This window comes from Hirundo rustica, chromosome 3, assembly GCF_015227805.2.
Source record: "Hirundo rustica isolate bHirRus1 chromosome 3, bHirRus1.pri.v3, whole genome shotgun sequence".
Lineage (NCBI taxonomy): Eukaryota > Metazoa > Chordata > Aves > Passeriformes > Hirundinidae > Hirundo > Hirundo rustica.
In genome coordinates, this window is record NC_053452.1 from 54,636,823 (window position 1) to 54,649,326 (window position 12,504).

Below are 12,504 nucleotides of genomic sequence, written 5' to 3' on the forward strand. Positions count from 1 at the left end.
TGCAAATTTGTATTTACACATTTAAAATAAACATTTTTTCCCCTTCTAATTCTCAAGTAATAAGTAGCAAAGAGATATTTAATTGCAAATAGCATCCAAAGCCAATCAATCTGAATCAAAGAAACTGTCCAAACCCAATTCTCAAATGCTGACAATGACCTTGATCCCAAAATTCTTAGTTTCATACCATCTAATAGTTCTTAGATAACATATTAAAGACAACTATAACTACTGGTATAGCACAGCAAAATTTGGAAGTTACCTTTAGAATCTTCCTAATATTTTTCAGAATTCCTGTAATAATAAAAAATATCTCTACAATTCTCCCTGCAGAAATTCTACAGCCTAAGAGAGAATCTACACATTTACTTGAGCAACAGCAGTTCTGTCATCTGAGCCTGGTGGAATGTTGAGATCTCTTGCATACTATGATACAACAGAGCACATTCACAAAAGTATTTTACAGCTTTTGCTGTTTAGAAGTTTGAACACCCAACTCCCAGTGTTACTTCTACACACCTTGAAATTTGTTTGTTGCACAAAACCAGTTTCCATCTACCTCTTCTGATAAAAGTGGCAGAATTTTGGGTTTTGTTTCTAAGCTTCCTTTTGTTTTATTTTAGGATATTACCAATAATTTTTCCAGCATCTAAAGGACTGGTTTGGCTAAATCATGAAAGCTCAATTTTGTCCAAGCTGAGCTTTACTCTGAAAGTTCAACACATAAAAGGGGTGCCTTTTCCTAGGTTTATCAGTTCTTGTGTAACCACAATCAAACCAAACCACGGAAGTGAAAAAAAAAAAATTCCTAAATTTATTACACTTGGACAACAGAACATCTAAGACAATAGCGAAGTACAGTATTTTCCAATATGTGAATGAAAATACATTACAAAGTCACAGTCAAGTCACTTGAACAACTGTGTCTTAAGTTGTCCCCCTTTCATGTGGGGCTTGTTACTAAAAGATGTATGAATTGGATTTGAGCTCAAATTGTTAGAAATACCACCCACAATTTCAATTTCTGCCAATTATACAGCCTACAAATTATGTATTTTTATGTATTTTCCAAAAAGGCAACAAGAAAGTCTCCCACTTTTAGCAAGGTATTCAACATCACAGCTGTGCTAGCAAAGGTGCAATTATGTGCTGATTTGGCAGCAAATCCAACTTAAGCAATTCTCATCTGCAACATGCTCACCCACAAATATGATCCATAAATATGCATCAATACAAGTCTTTTTGGAACACCACTGTAAACTTGACCATTAAAACAGCCAGACTTTAGAAAACTCTAATGGAGAAGAGGATGAAATGAAGGGAGCAATAGCTGAGATGGATGGAAACTGTGTATAAGGCTCCTAAAAATCCATTATGAGAATGAAGCGGTGAATACTGAAGAAAGAGCAGCTTAGAATCAGCCTCCTACACCCTGATGAGGTATAGACATTCACTTGTGTTGGATATAAACCAACTTATGCAATGTGCTTGTGATGCTTGGCCAGGTCCTACAATCTGCATGTGGGAAGCGGGGATTATTGTGGGGTTCCCATAACTTAGCAGTTATAGAGATTTTGACCTCAAGGTCAACAAATATTTTTGATTAAGTGTTGCTATCAGTGTATTTCAGTGTATAAGCTGAAAAGATGTTCTTTGGAAGGCACAGCGCAACTGTCTTTATAGTATTCAAAGCTTTAGAGAGACATGGATGTTACCTAAATCCAGAAGACAGGGAAGAATTTCTTATAATTCACATTACACTAAAATTGGTTCGTAATAGTCATAGTCCTGCTAGAAATCTTTGGGCTTTACAAAACACAATGTTACACCCATTTCTGACCATATTTTGGTCAAGATAAGAGTTAAACTGTGAACATAAATATAGCCCTACTTAAGGGTTTTGTTTTGTTGTTTGTTTTTTTTTAATAAACCATTTAACACATGCTGGCATGGCATTTCATTAATAAACCAAAGATCTTCTTTTGATACTCAAATTTAGGTGCATAATTATAAAAAATACTACTAAAGCTTGAATTTCATCTAGGTGTAGCTTTGTATGCTAGAAATACTGCTGCATTGAACTTCCTAACACAACACTAATATTTCAGATTTTTTTCTTTTACAAAATCTTATTATTCTTGAATATGTATATAAACATTGAAAGAAAATTACTTAGACCTGTCAAGGGAAATTGTTTAGAGGAAAAATGCTCTTTTTCCTAGATAAACATTTATTTTATGAAAGGCATATTGACTACACACAGTATTCCTCCTCCCTTTCAAGAAGTTTACATAAAGTGCACCACAATTATTTTAAATGGGGTCTGGCAGAATCTCAAAGGCAACTTCTGTCTTCTCTGATGGAGAAGTGAGACTACGGTCCAGCCCATTTTACTTACAACACCAGTCTTCTAATAGGACTTCCTCCAAAACATTTGCAGGGAAGTTCACAAAGATAGCGAATCCTAGCTCCCTGAAGTGAATTAATCTTAAAATCCAAGGCTGAAAGCTGATGTAAATGAAATCAATGTAAACAGTCTTGCTGACTTTACAAGGACTGAGAATTTTTCTCAAAATCCTAAATTATATAATCAAACCTGAATGTTCCCATCTTTCTGTTTACTAACAGCTTTTTCCTGGAAACAAGCTGCAGAGCAAGGTCAAATGTGCTTGGATTTAATACGATTTATCTAACCTAAATGTGCTAAATGTGTCCTGGTCTCATTGTGAATGTTCAGACTGTAATTTGCCTTCATTCAACTGCTCATACTCATCTAACGCAGTTAATATATCCTCAATACATGAGGTCTGTTTGGGGAGCAGAAAGATTCATGTTTATGAGATCACCTTCCCCAAATAAACTGGGTTTGATCACGACCTCATTTTATTCATCCAACCTATTGTTGATGTAGTAACACAAGTTCTTTCACAAAAAGGCTAAAATTTACCCACTAATGGGATAGCCATCCATCCTCTGTTCTGACACATTTTGTAAGTTCTTTAGCAGGGTTAACTGTTCATGCACTAGATGGGGCTCCAGCATTTTTATTACCATAATTACAAAAACCCCATACATGCAATCCATGTACTTGCAGGACCAAGAGACCTGAACTGCTCCAAGAAAGATATTCCAAGTATTTAATGGAGATACAGCACAGCCTAGCAACCTTCTAATGGGACAACAAACTCCACTTAAATGTTTCAATTTATTACGCCACAAACAAATAAGTGGTGCTGAAGAAAGACAGAAGCTGCAAGTTTGTATCACTAGGATTCTCCTTCTCAATCAAGAGTTGGATTTTTTCGTCAACGTTCCTGAGAACCTGAGACAAACAGCCTCTAGACAACCCTACATTGTCTCCATAACAATATCATAACCTTCATAACCACACCATGAATGTTTGTTGTCAACTTGGAAAGGACACAATTTCAATCTTCAAACAATATCATTTGAGAAGTCAGTAAACTGAAACAATTCGAATGTTTCCTGAGGGCTAAATGAAATGGTAATGGGTTATACATAAAGAACCTTTATGTATAACCCATAACATCTGAAAAACAATAGGAAAAAAAACCCAACCAAACCAAAACAAAGCCTATCAACAATGCAGACCTCTAAGAAACGTCTTCCTCTGTGTTTAACCACTTAAATTTAGCTACCTGTGGGCTAACAACAGTGGGCTACAAGACGAAAAAGTAATTTATTTCTTGGAGGGAAGAGAACTTTAATAAAATGCTCTTGTTTCCAGACAGTAATCTCAGGGATAAACAATACTGGGAAACCTGGTTTAGACTGAAACCAGCAGCTGCTAACTGCATTCTTCACATAGTTCTCCATCTGATAGCCATCAAGAGATATGGACCACATATTGCTCCTGACTTTGAGGACTTGCTGCCTTACATTTTGCTGAAATAATACATTATTTTCTTAAAAGTAGAGTTGCATGATTTTCTTGAAGATGCCTAAAACTTCATGTGAAAGGTATGCTTGTTCCCAGAAAGAAATGTAATCTCTAGTGATTTGCAGAGGGAAAGAAGCATAGACAGGAAGAGCTTTCTAAGACTTACCTGATACACAAAGTAATTTCACTATATCTATTTTAAGAATGCTGTTTAAAGAGTGCAGTATCAGGTATAGCTAATAAACCTAGGAAGCTGGTATCCCACCTTTGTAAAGAAAGCAAAATGTGATAACCACAAATGGTATGTATTTGTTCCGGCCACTGTCAGTTCTCTGAAATGCCTGTGCTGTGGCACAGATTGTATTTTTTAAGGGTATAATGAAATTGAATTGTGCATTTCAAAACAAATGAAAGGCAGGCAAGGAATTGTGAAGGAGTCTCAAAGGTGGTCTTGAGCATCAGTGTAAATTAGACAGCTAAGTCATAAACCATTTGCAGAGATGGTGCCCTGGTGTAGCTTGTACACTGAGTTCAGAGCTTGGAAAACACAAAAGCAAGCAAGCAGAATCTGTTCTGTGAACTAGCCTGAGCTAGCTGTACGGATTAAATGAGGAAGATACACAACTTAAGACAGTTAGACTGAAATAAAATCCAAAGCATTTTAAAGCTGGAAGGACAAATTACCATGACCATCTTTTAATTTATCTGCATCATCTATCTGATGCAAACAAGATTGATATTGCAGAAGCAGGGTTAAATGTGTACACATCAACTGGACAAATGCTTTCCCACCTACAAAACCTAACAGCCTGGACTGAGTTATCCTTCTAAGACCTCATATTCAGAAGTTTACAATTTTTCCACTTGAAGTGACTTAACACTGACCTAACTACAAGAGACATGTATCATAACTGCAAAGAGGCTACAAAATAAGGCTACTCTTAGTATTTGTGTTTCCAAAGGAAAAAAAGCCCCTCGCAATATAATATTTTGTGTGATTGCAGAAGCCATGCTTATATGCACCATGACAGTAATGCAATTACAGCTAGGGTACCCCTGAAAATAATTACTTTCGAATGTTAATGACAGTTATAATTGTAGTAAAACTACAACGTCAGTAAGTTTAACGTTGCATTTAAAGAAAGAAAATATCCTGCTGCATTTCAGTGAAATTATAGCACTTTTTTAGCAAATGAAGTGATTTTACATTACGTAAGCCTCATAGACCTAGTCGCTTTTGTTCTATTACATTATATGAAAACCCCAGCAAACTAGAGTATTTTAAGACTTTTGCTTCTCCCCTCTCTTAGGCCAAAGTCATGTATGTATTAAATATTCTTACAGGTCCTGTTTTCTAGACTTCTACGTTTAGCTGCCTTCCTCTTGAGTTTCTACATATGTTGTGGAAAACCAGACAGTGAACTGAGCCCTTGCCAGCACTGGGTATCTCAGAATGTCAGTCCTTCTCGGTTCATGTAATCACTCTTCTTCTAACATGTCCCAGAACAGCATTTCCCCTTTTTGTCATATCACAGTGCTACCTCAATCTGCTTGGAAATGATACTCAAATCTCCTCTTCCTGCAGTGCTCACCACTTAGACCCCTTTCCATTAGTATTTAATCTCCACTTGTATTCATGCATTTTGTGGTTTTTCCCTAACAGTGCTCAAACTATTTAGAATATATTAAAAAAAATCAAACCCAGTGATTGCAAACTTCTCCATCCCAGCACCAACTTCAGAGTTAAGCATATTTTATCTTGAAATTCTTTGTTGCTTGAGACTTAAATAGCCACAATCCCCAAACCTTTGACAGTCCCAATTCCTATAATTTAATCATTTAGCAGTGTACTCCATGTCTTTCCAGAGAACAGTTTCTAGTGATAAAAATGACAGATTTCTATTAAAGCAGAACACTAGATAAACCAATAAAGATACAGTATAGTAGATTATCAGACTTTTAAACTACAACTACTTACTTTCTTGACCTGTTCTTTCTATCAGCTATCAATAAGCATACAAGTTATCTTCTGAGATCAAAGCAGTGTTGAATCCTTCAGATTGTCCTCTGGTAGTTCTCATTTCCCAATTACACAGCATGCCTTCAGCTTTTCTTTCTTCCTCTTACTTTTAATACAGTTAAAAGTCCTGTGGTCTTCCACTGGTTCCTTGCTGATTGCAACTGACTTTATTATCCTTTTGCCTTTCCCAATATGCTTGTGCATGTTTTTATACTGACCATTAGAAACCATGTCCACTTCCACTTCTGACACAAGTATCTTTTTCACTGCAATCAAATATAGTCAGAATGGTTGCCTATTACACTTCTCAACCTTCCTCTGTATGAAGATAGCTTGATGGTCTGCATTAAATATAATATTTTTGAATAACAGAAGTTCCTTTCTTTTGGGTTTTGGACAATTTCCTTTTTTTTTTTTTTTTTTTTTTTAGTTCTTTTCTCTTTTTCTTTTTCTATGAACACGGAAGAGTCGCAGGAAATAACTGCTTTCCATTCCTGCACACAGGGCATGGAAACAGCAGCATCACAGCTCTGGCAGCCCCCTGTCTTCACCTGAAGAAGGCTGATAGTCTAGGTGGCAATGTTTTTTGCTCTCAATATGACCACCCTGTTTACAGAAAGTCACCTGAAAGAACAAAGTACTGCCAGCTTCTTTAGAAGGTCTTATTTTGAGAACCATTCTTCCTAATCAGCTTATCCTATTCTATGCTTTCTAATGTAAAAAAATAAAGTTTGATATGTTTCAAAGGAACTTCCAAATAGCATTCTTAAATCACAATTCCTTGTCTTGAAACACAACTGTTTCTCAGTGCATCTGTAATAATTTCTGGTAGGCTGCTTCCCAAAGAGACCAGTAGAGCAGGGTAAGACCCAAGTATCTAAGAATGATTTGAATAAAGTAAAAGCCACAGAAAGGACAGGTTACATAAATAACATTTTAGAAAAGAAACTATTTGGAAAAGATATTTTTAGGTGAGTTATCTGAACAACTTCCTTGTCTGAAATAAATTATTCTTAACCTTGCACCCCATCTTTAGAAGGCACCTCAAGTTGAAAGGCACAGCAGGTTACAAGGCAATCCAGCCTGAATGATAGTTTTGAAAAATCTAGTCCTCTTTTCAACTGCAGGAGCCATTCAGCTTTTCCTGCTGCTCAGATACCACTCTGCTAGGATACACCTTTAACAGGCACATTAAAAAATATATATTGTAACAGTAGAAAAATGTTTCTTTCTGTTTCCATTGTTGAACCCAGAATCACAATTTTGGGGCAGAATGATTTCTTATGGCTACCTAGCCTGTTCCTCTGTTAGACTTGCCATAAGCCCTCATGCTTGGGAACTCCACATTTGCTGGCACTGTAATTCCTCGCTTCAATACTCCACTAGCCCTTCTTAGAGGAGTACTGCCTTTGCTATTGCTGAAGAAAAGACAATGGCTTGGATCAGCTCAGCAGCCTCAACCTGTGAACAAGTATGTAATACCATTTAAAAAGAATTATTATTTGTAAACGCAAGTTCTGGAATTCTTGCCCACAGGAACATTTTGACTGTCCTCTCTAGTACTGTGTTTGTATTTTTAGTTTTGTACTTCGCCGAAAGTCTGACAGATGACAGCATAAAATTATTGTCGTGAGCTGCTTATTTGAAATAATTAATTTCCTGACATAGATCAATGTTTCTGTGAACACAGGGCAAATAAGTTATTGCTTGAACAGGAACCTGTGCCTGTGTTTTGGACTAAAGGTGGGACCTTATTCTAGGTAAAGAATTCCTTGAAGGAGATCAATAAAAGTAAACGATAACACTGGTTAGGAAAGGGTGTTAAATGGATGCTTCATTATATATTTCCATGTTTTTATGCACTTCTGAAATTCAGATGAATAGCAAATGTTTTAATAGTTCTATCATAAAAAGCTTAAGACTGTACTATAGTATTAAACATCAAGGATGCTGCATGTATTTCTCTTGCGCTTGCACAGACCTGTTAAGTCTTTTCAATTACATGAGTGAGCATTTCTCTGAAACTGCTTTAGAAAAATAGGATTTCCACTGACTTTCATATCAAAGCAGATATAGTAGTGTTTAGTAAGGTTGAGTAGCTTACTAAGCACACAAACCCACTATTTATGAAGCAGCTCTGCAAACTCATCCTTTATTTTCTTATCCAGGTGGCACATTTTAGCTATTCAGAATATTTGTACCTGCAGAAGTCCCACTTACAGAATTTAGTTAACAGCGTTCTTGCTAAGTGAGAATGGTTAAAATCTAGTTCTCTAATTATGCCGGCTTTACTAAAAAAAGTAACATTTTTATTTTATATTAACACAGAAATTTATCTGACTCTTTTGCAACATAAATAACATAATTAAATTCAGTTAAACTCCGAGGATACACTGTTTTAAAAACGCACAATTTTAGAGCTTTTGCAATATCACCTTTCTTGCCAAAAGCACTTCAAAAAGTACTCTCTTATGTACCACAGAGAGATTTCAACCATACTTGCTGAGAAGTATTTACAGTAATAGCTACCACTCTAAAAGGCCGGGATTTCGTTTACTTTCTTGGTGAAGAACTGACCAATCACCTTTCCACAGGAATCACTGCAACGTCATCAGACGTGACAGCTCCAGAACAATCACTGTGGCAAGGTAGGAGTAACTCCTCCCATGAGCAGAGCAGCACACTGCCTTCACACAGTACATGCACCCTCGGGAGGAAAGCGAAGAGACAACAGACCTTCAGTGTTACCTATTTGTCTCTCTAGATCTGCTGCCTCATCTGGTGTTGCGCGGGGGAGGACACCAGGATCACTGAAACTAGTACGCAGCAGGGTCCCCATCACGAAAAAGAAAAGAATCCCACCAATTGCAGGTATAGCAGGTGTAATCTTCTCTGACAAATATGGGCAACTGGAAAAAGAAAAAGATTCAACAATCAACAACACATAATGCAACTTGCTCCCAAAACCTGTTTAGCTCTATAAATGCATATGAAGAATTCAATTTCTTTTGATACGTTACTTGCCTTGGAATATTTATTGAAGCTGAAATTTCTGTTTATGTGTTCATGACACTTCTGGGATTTTTCACAGTATGTTCAATATAATAAAGGCACAAGTAGCATAATAATGACCTCACTAATACGCAATACTCATTTACATAAGAAGATAAAATACTTTTATCACCGGTAACAAGCTTATACATTTCTTCACCTGCTGCCCAATTACACTAAAGTAAATTGGGCAGAGAGAAGAAAGGGGAAATAATCTGAAGAAGCCCGTAACATGAAGAAATAAGCCACAATGAAATACATAATTAAGTCTATAAAACAGATTTATCATCCATCAGAAAGATGGTGCTCAAGAACATGCAACGCATTCCTTTAACAGTCTTGGTGTATATAAATATTGTAACACATCTACTGCTTTTCTTTCTTAACCCATTTATTGTAACTTAGTAAACTTGTTTACTCATTTACAAGGTAAGAAGAATACAAATCACATTCAACACACCTGGGAGAAAACAATCCAGGGACACGTCTATGGCAACATCAACAGCCTCTGACCAGGGCAAAAATGGCTCTATGTTTACCAGATTTACAATATACATGCAGGGTTTAAGACTGGATTACAGTTTTAGCAAATTTTCCTTGTACTTCACATATGATTAAATCAAAATGGACAGAAACACTGGAATCCAACCAATACCCAAATATAAGTATCTCTTTACAGCTTGCAAAAAGAAGGGATATGAACACTTAGGTGTTATAGAATCACTGCAGCACCGTCTTAGAAAACAAACAGGCTGAAGACTCTCTTCATAGCTCTTATATTAAGTAGGTGTGGGTAGAACACCAAGATGGCTTCATTTACTTCTGACGTCTGCATAAGAACTCATAAAATAAGCCTAAAAACACAAGTCAAAAATCAACAAGTTCTAGGCTTTAGGGTTTCATGTAAAGTTTCTAGGTATCAATCAAGTTTAATTAACATTGTCTTCCCTATTTCTGCTGACTGCCTTAAACGATGATTCAGACGTGCAAGCTTTTGCACTGCACGTCAGTTAACCTCAGTGGAATGTTAACTCTGAGCAAGCGACGACAATGTCAGCTCCACTGTCCCTCACTTCTGCCGACAGGATGGGGAGGGAATGGAAACACTTTTCATAGCAGCTGCCGTGTACAAAGCACTTATCTCCCCACATAATCCTGTTAAAAATACACCAAATTTCACCAAACCTAGAGGGTTTAATGGATGAAGTGAGTCCACATGCATTACACGGTGCATAGCATAATAAGTGGAAATCATCTCTCCCTACATGAATGGAATCCTACAGGTGCAACAAGATACAAAAGATTAAAAAAACAACCAGGTATCAAAAAACCCCACGAGGACCAAGATACACTGTGGTTTCACATAACAAATAGACTGTTGAAATCCTAGGAAACATCCTTCAAATGTATGCTTTTAGGAAAATTTTCAAACACCCAGATTTATGAAATCAGTGCTAGCTAAAGGAAGCAGCAGCAGATGTAAGCTTTGGTAGCTATAAGCCTTACTCCCCTCATGTCAAGAGAAGCCAGTCAGAACGAACAGCCAAAGAGAAGCTTTCACCCTGCATGAATGTCCTACTGCTCAATTTATTTCTTGCCACAGAGGATTACTGAAATCAAAACTACTGTAATATGCTCAGACAAGAGTACAAATAGGCTGCAAGAGCAAATATTTAAAAGGATTAGAGGGAACGTGTACATTAATGAACGCTAAATATAACACAGTTCTCTCACTCTTCTAGTGCATTATTCATTACACGTACCCAAGAAATTGCAACTGTGCTAAAGTCTGTTGACCAAATGAGCCGTATGTGTGTGAAAGGTAACATGAGATAATCTCAGGGTAGCACACTAGGCACAGTACACTTGCCAACACAAAACTAGCAATGGCATTTCTCACAGATAGCCAGAGGATGGAAACTTAAGGACCATCATGATTCTATTATGTTTCCTTTTAACGGTAGTTTCACACGAAATATGTAGAGAGAACAAAATGATGTTCTGAAATACTAAGAAAGCCCAACATTGCTTAAAAGTGACGTTTTCAGTACAGTTAAAGAGCATGAAAAAATCTGTCTCTGCCTGGCTGAACCAAGTCCACTTGCAGGGAAAAAATCCCCATTCTCAAAGCCCTGTACAATCTTCACAAGAAGCAAGTGTGAGGTAATTTTCTTCACCTAAAGTTGTTTTCAAGGTTTAACGACATGTATTTTATCAACTTTGACTTGGAATTAATTCAGCAATAATGCAGAATAGACTGAAGATGGCATCTTTGGGAATAATAACCAAGTAATATTCCACTAATTAAAAAATTATTTCAAGCTGAGAAACCAGTCCATGCAGCTCCTTACAGAGATTCAGACAGTTAGCCTGGGCAGGACCCAGTCTGATCAGCAATACAGTCTGATTTATGTACAAAACATGTAATATTACATGAGCTCGCAGAGAGTTCAATGACACCTCTCCTTTAAAAACATCCAAATACTTGTGAGCTAAATTTAAAAAAAAAAACAACAACAAAACAAACCAAACAAAAACCATCAGATACCATTAGACCTTTTTTCTTCACATTTGTTTAAAAAAAAGGGGAAAAATCTTACTTCTCCTGACTTATTAGAAAATCCAATAAATGTGACTTCAGATTAAAAACATGGATCTTAGCTCAAAATTGTGAATAAATCCATAGAAATACACTTGCATGTTTGTATATTTTGTTTGCATGCTTATATAACGAATGTATTTGTCCTGCTACATTAAGTTATATTATTTTAAACACTTCTAAGTGTTACTACTTTTAGAATTGTCAAATACTGAACACAGAAAAAGATTATCTCTCACGTTTGCTCAAATTCCTGAATTAATTTAATTGAGGATGTATCCCTTCAGGCAGCAGCTCAGATATTACAAGAAGTATCTTTTTTGGAGGGTATTTTCAGTGAATTTTTAAAGCAAACATAAGTGGGTATTTCCTGACAGTAAATTTCAGAATTTTCCCTGCAGAGGGACTCCCTGTGCAGAGACCTGCCCACTGCCAGTAATACTTTGATTGACAGCAGAGAGCTCCAGGACAAAATCTCTGTCCTACTGCAGAGCAAGCAGTGACAAACCTTTTCCAATTGGCACTTGGTAACTACTAGGTGTGAACTAATGTCCTCAGTTTACATCTTAGGGTAAAACAGTTGTTTCTAATCAGCATCTGTAAGGACAGCAAGTACTGACTGGGTCTATCCCCAAAAACACATTTTTAGAAAATATTACTAGACCACAGACCCAATTAGAAACTCTTACTGTGAAAATAGCTTTTTTGGACAAAAATGTTTGGATCCGCATACTGCAAACTGTAACACAAGCTGAAGTTTTGAATTAATTGAGAACTTTGATACTTTTAGCTCAGCTTTTTACTTGGCTTCTCAGCTGCTTTCTTAAAGCATCATGTGAAAGTCTGCATGAGTGTAGGAGGGAAATAAAATCTGGTGGAAGACTAGTCTGTCACAGCTCGATAAAAATAAAAACACTCTGGCACAGAAGAGAT

The 12,504-nt window shown here is 36.6% G+C and overlaps 1 protein-coding gene across 9 annotated transcripts in view; it reads right to left on the reverse strand.

The window, feature by feature from the left end:
- The window catches only part of ZDHHC14 (zinc finger DHHC-type palmitoyltransferase 14), a 95,556-nt gene that overhangs the window by 32,232 nt on the left and 50,820 nt on the right, over nucleotides 1–12,504 (reverse strand). For 7 of the 9 annotated variants that reach the window (XM_040059403.2, XM_040059402.2, XM_040059407.2 and 4 more), the window contains one exon: nucleotides 8,658–8,830. In XM_040059403.2, coding sequence (XP_039915337.1) covers nucleotides 8,658–8,830 — 173 coding nt within the window. The remainder of the gene's footprint in view (nucleotides 1–8,657; nucleotides 8,831–12,504) is intronic. The other 2 variants (XM_040059408.2, XM_040059406.2) reach the window with 1 other exon arrangement.